General features: G+C 37.5%; 1 protein-coding gene and 1 long non-coding RNA gene across 2 annotated transcripts in view; one reads left to right on the top strand and one right to left on the bottom strand.

Annotated features, from left to right (window-relative positions):
- Positions 1–19,949, top strand: part of DIAPH3 (diaphanous related formin 3) — a 514,561-nt gene that overhangs the window by 120,674 nt on the left and 373,938 nt on the right. The window contains exons 6-7 of the mRNA XM_043580147.1: positions 19,037–19,111; positions 19,199–19,268. Of these exons, the coding sequence (XP_043436082.1) occupies positions 19,037–19,111; positions 19,199–19,268 (145 nt within the window). The remainder of the gene's footprint in view (positions 1–19,036; positions 19,112–19,198; positions 19,269–19,949) is intronic.
- On the bottom strand, positions 10,644–14,491 carry LOC122483306. The gene is made up of 2 exons (XR_006297382.1): positions 14,234–14,491; positions 10,644–10,794 (listed from the first exon to the last, which is right to left on the bottom strand). It is a non-coding gene; the product is annotated as an uncharacterized LOC122483306 (long non-coding RNA).

Below are 19,949 nucleotides of genomic sequence, written 5' to 3'. Positions count from 1 at the left end.
TTGAACCAGCCTCACCATCTTGCTGGTTCCCTCATTAAAGTAGTAAATAAATATTTGACACTGTTGACTTTTTCTGGGTGAAGCGATGTTTATATCTTTTTGAAAATCATGGTTTGGCATTAGAGATTTGTGGAACGTGATAATACTCCTCAAAAAACATCCTAGAAATTCATGGCAGGAGTAAATTTACCCACTTGGGTAAAAAGTCTGCGTTTCCAACACCCTGTGTCTGTCCCTGGGTTGGGGGAAGGGACAGTGATTATGATGAGAGATAGGGTATGCCTTGAGCGAGGACGACTTAGCGCCCAGTCCCCCAGGCCTTCATCCTTCTCTCCTGTCTGCAGAACGCCTAATTTTAGTCAGTGGATCTAAATGACATGTGGTGGGAGGGGGTGTACAGCCTTTTCAAAGCACCCAAACCGAAACATCGACAGGTCAAACTTTTACCCAGATGGACCTCTTCCTAAAGTTTAATTATACTACATTATGATCCTAGAGGAGTTGCTGTTGCTTTTGTCAGTCTTAGCAAAGATCCTTTCCTAGGAAGGAGATGGGAAGGAATCAGAATGAAACTGTACATACATACGTGCATATATATGTATGTATGTATGTAGTATATATGTTGTCAGAGTCCTAGCGGGAAGACAGACACCAGAGAGCACGCTGTAATTTTTTTTTTTAAAGAAGTTAATACCAGAAATAGGTTAAATAACTGATGGAAAGACTGAGAAACCACATAAGAAGCAGTGAGGACCTGATTGGCAGCAGTGAGAAGTTGCTCCACCCCTGGGCTAGAGGGGGAGGACAAGAACTCTGTTCATGAAGCTAACGGGGGCCGGCATTGAGCCTACAAAATGAGCCCCTTTGAAACTAGATCAGAACAGCAGAAGGGGAAGAAGGGGAAGGAGAAGAAAGGGGTCAAGCATCTGTACATTATTTACTGGGGCAGAGAATAGGTCAGTAAGTGTTAAATTCTCATTTCTTCCAGGTTTTAGTTTCATTTATCTTACTACTAGGAGATAAAGTAAGTATTTTCATGATATGCTACAGGACTTGGATCTGGGCATAAACTTTCTAAGAATACAAAGGGCTGTCCTGCTCTGGATTTCTTGAAACTTACCTCTATTTGAAGATTGTCCGTTTAGTCCGGATAAATAAATGGTCACTAGCTCAGCTCCCACATTGACTTCAATACTTTCTCAATACCTCACTTTTACTTTGCCTCCCAAAGATCTTCTTTTTCTGTTTAGTACTTATCCCTCGATTACATTAAAAAAGAGACCTTTTAGTCTTTATTTTCTCTAACAGCTGTCCTGTTTCACACAGAAACATGCAAACGACTGGTTTTGAAGAGGTACGGATACACCCCCTTTTTGCCCTTGAGTTCTGAACATGTTAAAGTAGATAACAGAAGTGAGCTTAGGAATAACCTCTGGACTCCTGGAAAGGCCAAGTTGCAGAGCACAACTGGGACTTTTGAAGGTGAAGTGTACTTCATCCCAGTGAATCAAACTTCCCACACTGTCCTCAGTAGAAAGAATAGACAACTGTAGGCCAGGGTCAGGATCCCTTCCCCACTTTCTCTAATTTGATAAAGGAGTCCTTCTGGGTGGTGGTGAGTGGGGGGTGGGGGGGTGGGGTGGGGAAATCTCCAAATAATGAGATGGAGGGAGTGACTGGAAGTAATCCCTAATATTCTTCTCTGGGGAACATAGGAGAAGGCCTCTTCTTTAGTAGAACCGAGAGGAGGAGGATAGTAAATGTTCTCACTAATATGATTCAGTTTATTTTTATTGCCTGACATGTTTTAGAATTTTAAAATAAGACATGAGATACAAAATTTCTTTTTAAAAATAAGCCTTAGAAAAAAGTTTGGGAATTAACAATATGTATAGGTGTATGGTGTTATTAATAGTGGTAGTTTTTCAAGTGGGCAGCAAGGGTAAAGATTTTCCTGGGTGGTCTACATTCTTCTATTTCTTCTGTCTTGTCTTTCCTTTTTTTTTTTTTTCCCCTCCTCTAGTGATGCCAGGAGGCCACGTGATACAGATGGCTCTGTTTTCCTTCCTGTGCTGTTTTAATAAGGTAGCCACTAGGTCCTTGTGGTTATTTAAACTAATGAAGCCGGGGTGGGGGTAAGCATTTCAGGTGCTCAAGAGGCACTTGTGGCTAGTGGCTAGCAAATTGAACCGCACATAGAAACCATTTATGTCGCCGTAAAAAAAATTCTATTAGACATTGCTGCTTAAACACCTTGGTTCTTCTGGTTAGCTGCTTGCTTCTTGGACATAAATACTGCATGACGATTATATCCTCAAAGTTAAGTTCAGGACTATGGGAATATATAAAGGAATTGAAGTCTGAAAGATTAAAAGATTTTTAAAACCTCCAAGGATGAGTGAGCATTTGTATCAAGAGAATCCCAAAAAGAAACGAGCGATCCATGAGAGGCTGCCTTTAGTGGGGAGTTCTGTCTTGGATAAGGCAAAGGGAATGGGCTTTGCACCAGCTGTTAAGGGGTGGAAACGGAGAGGAGGGGTGTGTCTGACAGGCAGTGCAAAAGGTGTGGTCCACGACAGCCTTCAGTGTGACTGCCTGTAGCTAGGATGAGGGAATCGGCAATATGGCACATCATGAAAGTCACAGGAACATCCCCTTTGGTACGCTAAAAATACCCATTGGATTCATGTTTATTTTACAGAGCTTTTCTCAGGGAGATGTACTTTTACCTCTACAAAGCATTTTTTCTAGGTCGTTTTCAATAAAAAGTCACCAAGTCTAGGTAAGATGTTAATATTCTTTATTTCTGTATTTAGACGATACCATATATCTTAGGATATACCTTGTATTATTTATGTCTAAATTAACATTCAGTATCCATTACTTTTATGACTCTTAATATTGCTTATTAAAGAAATATTTGTTGAAAATGCCCTCTAATTTTAGGTCATTTTGAAGTCCTTTCCAAAGTGTTTTAAAAGAATGAAATATTAATGCAAAATGCCCTGAAAGAAAATATTAATGTTTATAAATGAGTACTAACCTGATATTTTAAAGGGCATGCCAATACTTTCCACTGCTTTCCCAGTCCTACCAAAGCGGGAGTAATTTCTCTGAGAAATCTCCGAGAAGACTTCATGTTCCCCACTGGCGGGAGACTTCGTCCTTTGTGTATTGCCATTCATACTACAGTTTGGTTTTGGCTTATAGCTGTTTTAAAATATGTTATAATTATTTGGTTTCAAAGTTAACTCTATCTGTATCTGAAAAGCTTTGACTTTGAATGCAAGGTTAACAATAAAAGTACAGTGCATTGGAAATATAGTAATTGCTTTTAACTGAGAAATACGTATTTTCTGTACACGATGAATAACAGCTGTGAGGCTCAATTTATACTTGACCTGAAAGGCCCTAGAAGTAAAATCCTCCCAATCTACTTGATAATATATATCTCCTAGTCTATTTAAAATAAAATATAAGTTGCTGTTTGAATAGTGAAGATTAATTTTCAAAAATTCATATGTAAAGTCTGTCACAATTAACACAGGGTCTCAAATCTTCCTTTTTAAAATAGAGTAGTTTGATATTCAGGCATAAGAGAAAGAATTGTGACTGAAAACTAATTATGGGAAAAGATTAGATTACTGTTTAAAAGACAACAAAAGATAGTGTTATAACAATTTGGGAAAAGTGCTGCTCTTAAACGTGTACAGCTTCTCCTGACCGTAGAGGTGAAATACAAGAAACTTTGCCTTTCAGTTGCTTTGTCTGTGTCCTCAGAGAATGTAAGCCTTATATGTTCACATTTGTAACCGTTACCAGTATTATGTTATTTACTGAATACTTTGGTTTCTTTGGCGAAGATGAATGTCTTCAGTGGAAAAATTATTGCATTGCAGACCCTAAACCCCCCTATTATTTAGTAGCCTACATACGAAGGGTCTATGTAGTTTCTTCCTAAGACTAATTTTTTGGCCTCGTTACCCACGTTTTAAAAGTATTGCTTGGTGAGTTAAGCAAAGAACTTAAAATATGATTTTTGTCTTGGTATTCCTCGCTGTCTCTATACATAAAAAAGTACATAACTACAGTTGACCTTTGAACAACACACATTTGAAATGTGTCCACCTATACACAGCTATTTTTTTATTAATACAGTACAGTCCTGCAAATATATTTTCTCTTAGAATTTCTCACCATTTTGTAAAGATTACTTTATAGTAAGAATAAATACGCTGTATAACACATATACAACGTATGTGTTAATTAGCTGGTTATGTTATTGGTAAGACTTCTGGCCAACTGTGGGCTATTAGGAACTAAGTTTTTGGGGCATCAAATGTTTATTATACTGGATTTTCCACTGTGTCGGGGGGCATTGGCACCCCTAACACCCACAGTGTTCAAAGGTCAGCTGTCTACATAAGGCCTAAATACATAGGTGAAATATATTGGCAGTAGAAGGAAATTTTAATTTTTATGATTCAGAAAAACTTCTGAAATAAAACTGAATTTTATCATCCATATTGGCCATGGATTTCTAGGTCTTTTGTTATGGGACAATCAATAAGTGTAAGAAACTCATAGTCTTCTAAGTTTTCATACGTTAAACATCTTTCATATGTTAACATTCATAAAAGATAAACACATTAGAGTTAGATCCATTGAGGTCACTTGGACTGCCTCTACAGAGCTAGAGAGAAAGTAGGCTCATTTGAGCAGAAGTTCAGTAGAACTTTGTACAGCAAATGTTCTTGGTCTGTGCTGTTCAGTATTCAAAACATGACTGTTGAGCACTTGAAGCATGCTTAATGTGACTAAGAAATGCAATTTAAGCTTAAATTCGCATGTCACTAGAGGCTACTCTTTTGGACAATAATTTGAGATCAAGTCTTGTAATGATATTCTTTGTGCACTTGTTTTGAGCCTTTGCATTCTTGAGCCTGAAGATAAGGCATCTCTGCTGTGGTGTGGCATTCTGAGGAGGAGCCCAGAATATTATTAATTAATTAATTGTTGTTGAGGAACTGTCACATGGACTCGGAAGATCAGGGTGCATGTTAAATGGAGTTGAATAATGAAAAGAGAATAGGGAAGTTAAAACATGAAATAATATGAAATGCATGAGCTGCCACCAGTCAGTTTTTAGGGTAGGGGGTCCGGTGGTTTGAGTTTCTTCGTGCGTTTCTCTGTTGGAAAACTCATAGAGGTGTAAAGGCTTCTCCCTGGCTTCAGCTTGCTGAGATCACATTTGGAGAGAAACGCTGAACACATAGAGTAAGTGATACCACCATCTCTTTAAGTGTGTAGTATGGATAAAATGCCACTAGAGTATGGCAGAGGATGTATTAGTTAATCTACTCATGCAACCAGAATTATCAGGTGCTGTGCTAGGTGTCACAGGAATGAGGCATCTAGGGGTGAGACCTAGAAAATATATAACAGAAGATACCAGTTCAATTAAGAAAAAATCAGGGACTGAGAATAGTGCATAGAGCACTTTTAGATACAAGCTCGTCAGAGGAAGTCTTTGAGGTAGTAAAGATTAAGAGACTAAGAAGACAAGGAATTAGTTAAGAGAAGCTTAGGCTTTGCTGCAGGGCCAGGAAGCACCTCTCAGGCAGCAGAGACCCTGAGGTGAGAAAAGTGGAGAGTGGCAGGAGAGTGGAGGGAGGGAGGTCGAATCCCAGAGGCCATGGAGCCATCAGAGAGGTGGACAGTGGCCAGGTCATGAGAGACCTTAAGGGTGACTTGGGGGGAGACATAAGATTTTTTTAAATAAGTATGAGGCTGTTAACGAGATTTACATAGCAAATGATGTATTTCTCATGTTCAATTATTTTTGAGAGAGAGAGAGACAGAGACAGAGAGAGACAGGAAGAGAGGGAGACACAGAATCCGTAGCAGGCTCCAGGTTCTGAGCTGTCAGAGCCACCAGGCACCCCATGGAAATCACATATTTCTAAGTTTACCTTTTAAAAGGAACTGCTTTGGGGACAGTGTATTGAAGGGAGGATAGAGTGGACAGGGAGATCAGAAAGGAGGCTATGGCCTGGTCACAGGAGTGATGAGCATGGCTTGGATGAGGATTGTAGTAGTGGTGGGGCGGTGAGAGGGTGGGTTTTGCAGATAAACTGGAGGTACAAAGTGTAGGACTTGTTGACAGATCGGCTGTGGTGTGTGACTGAAGTGGAGGAATCAATAATGACCTCTAGATTTTGTGACCTGATGAAAGTAGTGCCATTAACAGTGATAGAGGAAGATAGTTTTGTTACTTGTTTCATACATTTTGTGGAAAACAAAAATATTTGTTTTAACCATGTTAAGTTTGATATGTTTGAGTTTCACAGTTGGAGATATGAACGAGCAAGCAGCTGGATAATGGAGTCTGGAGCTCAGTGGAGACATGTGGAGATGCCTACCTACTGTTGATATGTAGACTGTACATAAAGCACTGAGAATAGTTGAGAGTTCCGGTGGGGGGGGGGGGTGCAGGGGGCAGAGAGAGAGAGAAAAAGAAAAGGAAGGAAGGAAGATACAGAAAAACACAGAAGCCCTGGGGAACTCCAGCAGTTATCCATGGTTTAGACAGGCTAGAGAAACCAGAAAAACAGACTGAGCAGTGGTCATTTGGGAGGAGTAGAACCCAGAAAGGCTGGTTTCCTGAGCCTAAGAGAGGAAGAGAGTTTCAGTAGGGTCAAGTGGCAAACCACATGAATGCTCCTGAGACCTGGAGCAAGATGTTACTGCCAGAATGAGCAAGAGGAGCGTTCTTGGTGACCTTCGAGGAAAGCAGTTTTGTGGAGTCTGGGTGGCAGAAGCCAGATGAAGTGAGATGGAATAAATGGATGGTAAAGAATGGATGGTGAAGAAGTACTTCTTGTACTAACCATTCTTCAGAGGCAATTGAGACATTATGCTGTAAAAAAGAAACGGACAGTAACTGGAGAGAGATCTGGGGCCAAGTGGGTAAGACCCAGTAAGCAAATGGAGAAACTTAGATGAACTAGAGTTCAAAGAAGACAAACTTGCATTGGCTCTTGAAAGGTGAAATAGTTTCGTTTGTAACTGAAGAGGCAGCTCTTTGGAGGGGAGCATTATGAGTGAAGGTAGTAATGAACTTGACAGAATGAGGAGCAGATGATAGACTTAATAATGAAGTTTATGGGACTAGTATTGGGCAATAGTAGCAAGTACTTCGGGTGAAAACAGATGGTGGAAGACCTGCACTAAAATGTGTTCTTTCCCCCCTCGCATATTGGTTGTCAAATTAGTCTGTTTAAGATGAAAAATTCATTAATGCTTTCCTGAAGTAATGATATTTTGATTTGATACCAAGAAACTCCTTTACTCCTATTTAATACATTCCAAAAGATTTTTTTTTCTGCAATGTTTCTTTTAATAGTGGACTATAGTTTTGATTAGAGCACATGCCAGTATATGTTATTTCAACTCTATAGTTCTTTTACTGTCTTTTCACTTAAAGATCAAGAGCTCATGTTTCTTATTGGTGATTTGTGTTTCATCACTGCAGTTCATCTGGTTTTCTTTTTGTGCTATTTGGACTACTTTTTCTATATAGTTTATACCTTTCAATATGTTACTGCTAGAAAGTAACTGAGAGAATAGACTACTTAGTTTGTTACTCTACTGTCTCATCTAATATTAGAAGAGAGAATAAGCGACTGGTTTTAAGTATATAATTTCTTTAAAAGTCAGTTCCTAGAAAATATATGTATTAATGATTGCATTTTGAATTTTGGTAGATTTTTAAATCAGAACATTATTTAGTTACTGCATTCCCTGTATAATTTAGTGTAATTTTTGTGGATGCCCATCAGTTGGGATGGAGGTGTATGTTTGTTTTGTCCTATTGGGCATGTTAATTGCTTTGTGCTCCTCTACTCCTCCCCCCCCCCGCCCGCCCCCTGCCGGTTCATTATAAGTATTTAGTCACCTTGCTAAGAGTAGGTGAAAATGAAAGCTAAAATAAGCTATAATTATATTCAGCATTGGTGATATATTACTCTGACCGAGGAATGTAAATTGGATTTGGATATTACACAGTATTAAAGCTGACCTTCTAAGGTTAAGGTATAAAATTCGTTACTTTGTCACATGTGACCAGTGATATTTTTTCCCCCTTTCAGGATGTTTCTTATATTGATTTTGAGCAAAATAACTTTGTGTTTCCCTAGGTGTTTATGTAAGATTATTCTTGGAGGTAATTAACAATTTTTCTTACTACAAAAAGTAGGAGTTCGTTATAAGAAAATAGATAAAACACAAGCAAAATGAAGAAACAAAGGTGTAATATCACCTACTTAAAAAGGCACTATATGGAAGTGTGTGTGTGTCTACTGAAGAAGTCCTTTTGTTTGATGCTGTTGGTTTTTTTTTTTTTTTTTTTTTTTCAACGTTTTTTATTTTATTTTTGGGACAGAGAGAGACAAAGCATGAACGGGGGAGGGGCAGAGAGAGAGAGAGGGAGACACAGAATCGGAAACAGGCTCCAGACTCCGAGCCATCAGCCCAGAGCCTGACGCGGGGCTCGAACTCACGGACCGCGAGATCGTGACCTGGCTGAAGTCGGACGCTTAACCGACTGCGCCACCCAGGCGCCCCGATGCTGTTGGTTTTTAGGGCTAACACAGGGAATGATAAATGATTTACATACGTCCTAAACATTCTTTGGATTCAAAAGATTGAACATTTTTTTTTTCCTCTATACTTTTGATGAGGAGGTCAGAGTAGCACCTACTCTACTTCTGAGTAGAAATAGATGATTATATAAACCACATCCATGATGCACTGTCTTCCTCATATTGGTATTTTAAGGTGGAACAGAAATGTAGAGGCTCTTATAAAGTATACAGAATTCTTTTGTAAAGTCTTTTTGATGTATCTCAATAGTAAACACTTGTGTTCACGTCTGTTTCTCTGGCATTTTTTAAAATGCCATTTAAAAAAACTTTTTCAAAGCATTAGGCTTGGTTTTCGTAGAAATAGCAGCTTCTTTGGCAGTGACTTGTCTGTTTATGTAATTTTTATTAAATTAATTACAGTAATAGGTACACCTGGCAAAAACAGATTTGGAAACAAACCTCCCCTCCCATTGGTTCTAGTGGGGGTTATGTGAGCATAACAAGGCAGTCCTACTTCTCCCTGCCAGGGAGGTACCATGGAGCCTAGGTGGGGAGCTCAGACACCCATCCATGTCCAGCAATAACCAGAAGCCTCTTTCTGAGGTATCAGCAGAGGCCAATTGAAGAGCATGGACTCGTGTGTTCACCTGGCAGTATTGAGGGGATGCCTGTCCTCCTTCCTCCACCTGAGCTGTATCCTAGGAAGCCAGCTAAAAAAACAAGAGGTTGAAATAAAATCCAAAGTATCATAACATAATAACCTGTTTCCAGGTTTCAATACAGAAAACCTGTCATAATAAAAAGGAGGAAGGTTTCAAACTGAGTGCAAAAAGACCTTTACTAATAGACAACGATGAGTTGTCAGAGATATTTGAACATTCTAATAAAGATGTTCAAAGGAGCCATCCTAAAGATGTTTTAATGAGCAAGAATGAATATGCTGAAAGAAAAAAAAAAATAGTCTCCGTAAAGAAATAGAAGAAACTTTATTCTTTTTAAAAGATCAAATAGAAATTTTGGAATTGAAGACTGCAATAACTGAAATGAAAAACTTACTGGAGGGGCACAACAACAAAATGCGAGGATGAGAGGAAAGAATTGGTGATCTGCAGTGTAGAATAATAGAAAATACCCAATCTGAACAGAGAGGAAATGAAAACCAAAACCAAAACAGAGCCTCAGGCAACTGTGGCATTATAATAAAAGATTTAACATTTTCTTATCCAAATCCTAGGAGGATCCGAGAGGTGGAAGGATAGCAAAGTTACATGAAGAAATAATGGCTAAATATTTCCCAAGTTTGGCAAAAGACCTAAACCTACAGATTCAAGAAACCTAGTGAAACTGCAAATAGGGTGAACCCAGAGAAACTCACGTTAGGACCTTCCATAGTCAAACTTCTGACAACTGAAAACAGTAAAAATTCTTGAAAGCAACCCGAGATGCCACTTTGGTTATGGAGAAAACCAATGGCATGACACTGGATTTCTCTTCAGAAACTATGGAGGCCCAAAGCATGTGGTAGAAACAGTTTTTAAATGAAGAAAGCCAAGAACAGCCAGCTCAGAATCTTGCGTGCTGTGAATGTATCCTTCAGGAGTGAAGGCAAAATCAAGACATGCTGAGATGAAAGAAAACAAAGGGAATTTTTGGCCTTAAAAGAATAGCTAATGATATTTTCTAAACAGAAAAATAATAAAAGAATAATAAGAAAAAGAATAAGAAAATAATAATAATAAAAGAAATACAAGAAGGCATCCTTGAAATACTGGGAAGAGAAAGTGTACAGTGTAAATAAAAATGTGGGTAAGTGTACTTTCCTTTCCTTGAATTTTCTAAATTATGTTTGGTAGAAGCAAAACTTATATCTGTCTGATGAGGTTCTCACTGTACATAGAGGAAGTACTTATAACAATGATACTCTAAATGGGGAGGGTAAAGTGCATAAAGGGAGATGTGTTAGCTTGGGGTGCCATAATAAAAAGGCTGCAACCTGGGTGGGTTAAACAGAAATTTATTTTCTCAGTATTCCAGAGGCTGGAAGCCTTAAGGTCATGGTCAGGTGCCCTCAGGGTTGGTTTCTTCTGTGGCCTCTTTCTTCGGCTTGCAGGTGGCTGCTGTCTTGTAGTGTCTTCGCATGGCCTTTCCTCTGTGGGTGTGCAATCCTGGTGTCTTCCTCTTACGAGGACATTCGTCATACTGGATTAGGGCCCTATCCTTGTGATGTCCCTTAACCTTAATAATCTCTGTGAAGGCCTTATCTCCAGATATTATCACATTGGGGGTGTGGGCCTGTATGTATGAATTGGAGGGATACTATTCGATTCATAACGGGATGGAAGACTTCTACCATTCGCACAAGCGTGTGAGACAATGACGCCAATAAGCTTTGATATATTCTGATGTACCTAGAGCAACCTCTAAAAAGCTGTAGGAGCTATAAATAAAAAATACAATAAATAAATCAAAATGGAATTCTAAAATAGGTTCAAGTAAACCACAGGAAGGCAGGCAAAAGAAAATGAACAAACAGAATGAACAAGATCCAAAAAATAAGTACTAGAGCTTAACATGTCAATATTACATTATGTGTAAATGGTTATGCTAATTAAAGGAGACTGGCAGAGTAGATTAAAAAACATCACCTGATTATATGCTTTCTATCAGAAATTCGCTTCAAATATATTGATATAGACAGATGGAAAGTGAAATGATAATAAGACATATTATGCAAACATTAATCAAAAGGCAGTTGTGGCTGTTTTAATATCAATTACGTAGATCTCAGAGTAAAGAAAAAGATCGATTTTTAAGAGTCAATCCACCAAAAGACCCATCCTAAGTATACATATCAGGCTACAGATGTCCACAATATATGAAGCAAAAATACTAGAACTGAAGGGAATAGATAAATCCACAATTAGATTTAGAGACTTCACAACTCAGTCAATAATCAATAGAACACCTAGGCAGAAAATCACTAAAGATATAAGAACTCAACACTACTGTTAAGTAAAATACATAATGCATAGTATAGTACATTTCAGTTAATAGCAGAATACACATTCTCTTCTTAGAACATGTACCAAGTTAGACTGTATCCTGAGCCACAAAGCAAACCTCATCAAATTTAAAAGAATTGAAACCATACCAAATGTGTTCTTCTACCAAAAGTCTCAAACTAGAAATCAATAACAAAGATAACAGGAAGATATCCAAACATTTGGAAAGCAGACAACACACTTGTATATAATCCTTGGGTCAAAGGGGAAGTCTCAAGGAAAATAAAAAGATACACTGAAGTTAATGAAAATACATTTCAAGGCTTGTGGCACACATCTGAAGTTGTACTGAGAAAGGGAATCTGTAGGACTAAGTACATACATTAGAGAAGTAAAAGGGCTCCAATAAATAATTTTAGTTCTCACCTTAATCTAAAAAGCAAAATAGAATATAAATAAGGTAACGATAAAGAGTAGAATCAATTAAATTGGAAACAGAATAACAATAGAGGAAATTGGTGAAACAGGGATGTAGTTCTTTGGGAAGATTAATAAAACTGATAAACCTTTATTATTGATGAAGAAAAGAGACAAATTGCCAGTATTAGGAATAAAACAGAATATCACCACAGACTCAACGTCGATAGGGTAATAAGGCAATACTACAAACAACTTAAAACACACAAATTTGACAACTTATTTGAAAGACTAATTCTTGAAGAAGAAAGTACTACAACGTACCCAATATGAAATAGAATATTTGACTAGTCTTCTAGCTATTAAGGAAATTAAATTACTATTTTAAGAGTCCCTAAAAGATCTTCAAGTACAGATGCTTTCACTGGAGAATTCTACCAAAGATTTGAAGAAAAATTAATACCAATTCTACACAGCCTTTTCCAGAAAATACAAGAGCAGGGAACAATTCACAATTTATTTTATGAAGCTGATACTGATAGCAAGCCAAACAAAGACAATAACAATCAAAACCCCAAACTACAGATTTACAAACTAATGTCCATCACAAGTATAGACATGAAAATCTTAACTGAAATGCAGTATATCAACAGGGCTAAAGAAGAAAATCACGTATCAATAGATACAAAGATTTGACAAAAACTAAACACTTCTAATAAAATCTCTCAGAAGAGGAAAGACGTTATGGATTGAATTGTGTCCCCCAGGAAAATGTTAAGTCCGAATTGGCGCCTTAGAATGGGACCTCATTTGAAAACTGGGTCAATACAGATGGAGTAAGATGAGGTCATAAAGGAATAGAGTGGGCTTTTAATCCGATTTATGTTCTTTTAAGAAGAGAGACACAGTGCCATGTGATGGGAGGTAGGGAAATCCTGGATTAGCCGTTAACACTGGAACCTAGGAAGAGGCAAGGAAGGGGTCTACCCATGGTCTCAGAGGGAGCCCAGCCCTTTTGACGTTGGGCTTGTAGCCTCCAGAACTATGAGAATGAACTTCTCGTCTCCGTATTCTATTTCGCGGTACTTTGTTACAGCTGCTCTCGGAAACTAATACCGAGGAGTACTTGCTCAATTTGATAACCTAAATCTACAAAAATTCTCGAGCTAACATTAAATGTGAAAGGCTGAATACTTTCCGCCTCACACTAGGGATGAGGCAAGGATGTTTGCTTTCACCACTCTTGTTCAACACAGTGCTGGAAGTTCTGGCCATAGTGATGAGGTACAAATGAAACAAAAATGTATAAATCCCAAAGGAAGAACTGTAACTGTCTTCTTTGTAGATGACATGTTTACATAGAAAACTTGAAAGAATCTGTAAAAACTACAACTAATCAGTAGGTGCAGCAACATTGCTGGATTCAAGATAAAAATCGACTTTATTTTGCAAGATGCAAAAGTTTCAGAGCTGTGTTGTACAGCAGTGTGCATATATATCGTTGATAATACTGTCCTGTACACTTCAATATTAAGAGGAAATTTTTCACCTGAAAAAAATTGGTTATATTCTTTCACTAGCAATCAGTTTTATGCTGAAAACTACAAAATCATAATGAGGAAAATCAAAGAAGTTCTGAATAAATGGAGAGCGATCCTTTGTGCTTGATGTTTACTTGATTGAGTTAATGGCCAAATTCAATTCCTTGCAGTTTTGAGACTGACATCCCTTTTTTCTTGCTAGCTGCCATGTGAGGGTTGTCTCAACTTCTAGAGGCCACCCACACTCCTTGGCTCCTATTCCCCTTTCTCTGTCTTTAAGCTTGTAAACTTTGAGCCCTTCTCATGTTTTGCATCTCTCTTCTGCCTCATCTCTCCAATCCCGCGGGGAAAGGCTTTCAACTTAAGTAAATTAGGTCATTAGGTTGGACTCACCTGGGTAATTTAGGGTCATTTCCCTATTTTAAAATCCTGTGATTTGTAACCTGAATTTCCTTTTCTGTTTCCTCTTTTTGCTATATCAGATCATCATAGCTTCTGCTGTTAGGACGTGGCCATCTCCCGGGTGGGGGTGGGGGCAGGGGTGAGATTATTCTGCCTACCACATGTGCTAATGGCTTCCCATTGCCCATGACATTGTATAGAGTTTTTTTCAGAAGCTCCTTCCTACCTTTGTGGTTTTACCTCATACAGCCGTTTCTGGAACTCGGCACAGACCATTTCTTTTAATGACTTTGCATGCATTCCCAGTGCCTTAGAAACAGCTCTTTCTCTGACTTAACCTTGAAAACCCAGGTCAGACATCAGTTGCTTTGCTCCTAGGAGAGGTAGATGCTGTTATCTTCTGTTCCCTTAGCACCATGATTATAGCATTTATTATATTGAAATGATTTAGCTCAACATTTGTTTCAACCACTAGTCTGTGATCTTTTCAAGGGCAGAGAACATGTTTTATTCAGTTTTGTATTTGTCATACCTATTGTAGTATTAAGCACACAGTGAGACCTTCATAAAGGCTGAGTGACTTTGTTAATGAACACTTGTTTGAGTAGTAATGAAACATCACCCTTTGAGCTGCAGTCAATCAAGTCCTCAAGTGTGCTAAGGACAGGGACTCCAGATTCATCATCCTTGGTTCAGTATGGATAAGTACCAGTTCTGAAATCAGAATTGATGTATTTGGCATGAAGGTTGGAACAGGCTCAGTGATACTGCATGGGAAGCGTCATTGCTTTGTACTTTTTTTCTAGATATGTAAAGTAAGGGTGTGAATCTGGGCATCAGCAGACCTGGATGCTATTTCGAAGTGACCATAACCTCTCTCTGTGCCTTCTTTTCTTATATATAAAAATGGAAGGAGATTCAGTTTTATTTTAAAACCATTTATTGAATGCTTAGTCTATTCCAGGTGCTGGGGAATTTAAAGACAAATTAGAAATGGTCCCTATTCTCCAGGTGTCTGTGACTGGTAAGGTTGCCCTTAGGATGTGGTTGGTTTATTCTTGTTCTGATAATCTATGATGCATTTATCTTTACCTTCCTTGGAGCACATTTGGGAAGAGAGGTGATAACTAACTTAAGTCTGTGGGAAGCATATACATGGATAGTGTCCTTGGGCCAGGAAGTAAATCTGAGACCTGATTATTGCCTCTTCTGCTCATTGAGATGACTGTATTTGCTTCATAAAGCCAACAACACCTAGGAAACCACTTTGCATACCTTTGATTTCATCCTGTGTCTCAGGAAGCAACAACTGAATTTCAAAGCATAAGCTGCTTTGAACATTTTAAGATGGTTTGAACATTTAATCCTAGAGACCTCTCTTTCTCCCTCTTTTTTTTTTTCCTTTTGTTACCTCTTCACCTCTTTTTTTCTCTTACATGGAGCCCCCTGCTAGGAAGTGCTAAATGGCAATATACTTAGAAGTTTTTCTTGAAGCAATTAAAAAAGAAGAGTTTGATATTTCCTGTTACGGAATTTTAAGAGGTAGATTTTGTGTTAAATTAGTACTTAGCACATTACTTTTTGCTGTTTTTAAGCAATTTTTTCCCCATACAAATGTCATACTAATCTCTATGTCATTTCTATTCATGAGGAAGAAACATTTGCACAGTGCTTATTCATCCATGAATGCAGTTTATAGTTAAACCACATAATGCCTGATGGTACTATGCTGACAGGCACAGAATAAATAGAACAGATTTTGTTTCCTAAAGATTGATCATTTATAGATCAGTTGATAATTTTTTTTTCCAGGTTGCTTCTTACATTGATGATGAGAAATCTTTTACTTTTGTAAAAAGCTATGGGTTTCAATGAACCTCTGTCAGCACCACAGGCCTACCTACTCAATATCACTTTTTATCTTGCATGTCTTTTCCAGAAAAGATAAGAAATAATATTTGCCCCTATTTTTAAAAATCATGCTGAAAATAGTAGAGGTGGGGGCCAAGGTTTTGAAAGAATGGGTTTGTTAGTGACAACTTGTTAGTACAACAATATGCTGGCCTTGCAAATTTCTAAGAAAACAGAGAGCGTTTTTACTTAATTTGTGTTTTAATATTTCAGTAAGTACCAGCTTTTTATGTTTAAATATTATATATATGTATTTTTTTTTTGTTACCAAGCATCTTTGTTTCCTCCCTTTGTCCCCTCACTTTGTTTTTGATGTATTTTATGAAATGTATAGTCTGACTTTCATTAGGCTATTACCATTCTCTCCGATTTTATTCAGAAATTAATTTCTACCACGAGTTAAAAGATTGCAGTGTAAAGTAATTTGGTATAATGTCTCTTTACGTTTAATTTATTAAGTTTATTTTATAGAGAAGTAGTTGATATGTAATATGCTTGAGTGAATGTAAGTTTTACTGCAATGGCTTATATTCTATAGTTCAGAAGAGTTATTTAGTGGGTCCAAAAATAGTGAATATGAGACCTTCTGTGGGTCACAGCATTCTGGTTATAACTGTTATATTAAGGGTGATAAATTTATTTTTTTATTTGTTTATAATTTTTTTTAATGTTTATTTATTTTTGAGACAGAGAGAGGCAGAGCATGAACGGGGGAGGGTCAGAGAGAGAGGGAGACACAGAATCTGAAGCAGGCTCCAGGCTCTGAGCTGTCAGCACAGAGCCTGACGCGGGGCTCGAACTCACGGACCGTGAGATCATGACCTGAGCCGAAGTCGGACGCTTAACCGATTGAGCCACCCAGGTACCCCAAGGGTGATAAATTAAAAAAAAAAAACAAAAACAAAACAAACAAACAAACAAAACTATGTTCTGTTAATTAGACCAAAAGACTTAACTTGATTTACTTGGATCGATAAGCTTCCTAAATTCTGTAGTAGGCTTCACCATGAGCATATTAAGTGAAACAAAGTTTTTTTTTGTTATAGTAACCTAGTTTTAAATTATTTTGGTATAAAGCAGTTTTAGGAATAGTGACTTTATTTTCCACAGTGATTGAAAGGGATAGCCATATGAATAATCCTATATCATTTATGTTAGCTTTTGAATGTCTCCATGGTTATACTTTTGCATATACAGATTGTTAAAAATTCACTTCAAAGTAGGAAGTCCCGCTTAGAGACACTAACACAGGAGGGCACGATGAATACAGTCTGTCCACGTGTGTCAGTGTCGGCCCCAGTAAAACTCTCAAGTTACTCTTTATGTGTTTGATTTCAAGCTTCCCTGCTTCATGTGAAATAAGAATAAATACGGAGTAGGATGTCAACAAGGCAAACAGTTAAGCAGATGCTGTAGGTGTTTCATGAAACATGAAAGTGAGATTTGAAATGCCTACAGGTAATCTGTGTGTTGCTGATAGTGGAGAGTAAACTCGTCACTTTTGAAGTAGCATCCTGGTTTGAAAACTCTGACTTCTATTCAACTTTTTTTTTCTCACCTTCACTGTAATAGTGATTCCAGGCTTTTCTTTTCCTAGGAGGGTATCAGAGTATGTTTCTTGCTTAAGTACATTCTTGAATTAGTTACTCCATGGCTTTCACTGGACAGGGAGGAGACAAGTGAAATAGTTGACAAGTGTCTGCCAATCTAAATGACAAATAGCTTTTTTTTTTTTGGTGTGGTAGGAATCAGAAATTCTGAACATTTATAAGTGAGTAAGCTGTATTCACAAGTGTACAAATGAAGAAGATTTTTTTTAAACAATATTTGTTTTCATTTAAAAATGTTGTGTTTGGTTTTCTTATTGTCATAGGAAATGTTCTATTGTGTCTTAAGAAAATGGTATTATATATAAGAAAATGGTCTTAAGAAAATGGTATGTGACTTAAACTTGCTCTTAATGTTTATAATACTTTGCTTTTGGTTATTGGATGAAACTTTGTCTTTACAGTTCGATTTTTCAAAGGCCACACACACACACACACACACACACACACACAATCATACATACAAACACATATACAAAGAGATAAACACAGTTATATATCCTAAAATTTTCTTTCCCCTACTTTTTAAAAAACAGATGATATTCTTGTTCAAAGCTTTCTAAATCACCACTGGAAAAAAAAATGTATTAATTCCCATTAAGGTAGTTTTTCTATAACCAAGGTAAGCAATTGTCTATTGGCAGTGATGTCCTAATTACATTAGTGTACTGTGATTATACCAGTGGGTTTATGAAAAGAGGTGGTTTGGTCAAGATGAAAATGTTCATTTAAAAATAATGATGAAACTCTTAAAACAACGAACTTTGAAACTTAGGAAATTAGGATGCATTTCAGTGGTTTGAGAAATTTTCCTAAGACTTTTCTTTTCAATATGTACATCTGAGTTTTCCCTCTTTAAATCTTTTTTTTTTTTTTTAAGTTTATGTGTTTTATCTTGAGAGAGAGAGAGAGAGTGAGAACCAATGCAGGAGAGGGAGAGAGAGAGGGAAGGAGACAGAGAATCCCAAGCAGGCTCTGCACTGTTAGTGCAGAGCCTGGTGTAGTGCTTGAACTCATGAACCGTGAGATCATGACCTGAGCTAAAACCAAGAGTTAGACTCTTAAGCGACTGAGCCACCCAGGCGCCCCTTCCCTCTTTAAATATTGCCCGATTTCTGCTCTTTGTAAAAGTTTAAAGTGAGGCTTATCCAGTGGTGTGTTGGTAAATGTTTAATGGCCAGCTCTCTGGGTTGGGGGAGATGGGGTGATTGGCAGCATTTGCTGATTTCTGCATTGTGTTACTTCCCACAGGGCAGATTCTAGCTACCAACACAATGTTGCTGGACACGGAGCACAGAAGTGATAGACATAGTCTGGTTTATCCCATCACTGCTCTCACAAATAAGATTATGTGTCATGAGTGATTTTGCACATGATATTCTTATGTTGTATTTTTAGAATATAACAAATACGAAATATTTGTGAGCATATCTCATTGTGATATTCTAAACTGGAATACTGACCATGCATAACTCCCTTTGTTTTTTGTTTTTTGTTTTCCTGTTTATCAGTTGGGTGGAAAGTTTTGGACATGAGGGGCTTGGATTATTACTGGACATTTTGGAAGAACTGATTAGTGGCAAAATGTAAGTATATTTATTTTTATTTTCAATTAAGCTACATTTGCATGTCCAGCGATAATCCCAACAGTGATGTTTTTTATGCCAATGCAGACAAGAAAAAATTGTAAAGAAGAAGCAGCATAAAGTCATACAGTGTCTAAAAGCTTTGATGAACACACAGGTATGTACATAGGTAATTACATTGTATTCGTTCTTCACTGGTGCTTACAGAATTCGTATAAAATAGAGTTGTGTGTAGTACAGAATTTGCACTGAAGTGATGTACTGCTTTGATAAGCTATTGAGTACAAATCCTTGTGGGTGGGTTGATCCTCCCTTTCTACCCTCCTTTCTGTTCTCCCCTCTCTCTTCCTTCCTTCTCAATTTTCAGAAGTATAGCAAAAATAAGCTTTGAAATCATACATGATAATTGAACGTGATCTGCAGTAATATTTATTATCAAAGACTCCAGTGGGAAAGATTTAGTTTTCATAGCCTAGAAATTTAAATCTACAATCAAATTAATGTAAAAAGGTGTGAAACGATTAGAAGCAGGTCTCCAAAATGGAGCAATGATGCTTCATACAAGTAATATTGAAACCAAAGGCAATATGGCAGGTCTGCAGAGTTTGTAAATTTGAAGAGGATACGTAAGAAGAGAGGAACACTTGAAGCTCCTAACTGAAGTTAGATTTTTCAGACAGTGTTCCCATTTTTAAATATTGTATACTGTTAATTGCAGAAATTGGCTCTATCACATGGCATGTCTTTAGCTTCAACATCTAAACATATCTACCTCATGATGGGTACAGTAATGATCGGTGTTTTAGTTGCCATTAGACAGCAGGAGAGGAATTTTACC

This window comes from Prionailurus bengalensis, chromosome A1 (genome assembly GCF_016509475.1).
Source record: "Prionailurus bengalensis isolate Pbe53 chromosome A1, Fcat_Pben_1.1_paternal_pri, whole genome shotgun sequence".
Taxonomy (NCBI): Eukaryota; Metazoa; Chordata; class Mammalia; order Carnivora; family Felidae; genus Prionailurus; species Prionailurus bengalensis.
This window is presented reverse-complemented; position numbering and strand designations above follow the sequence as displayed.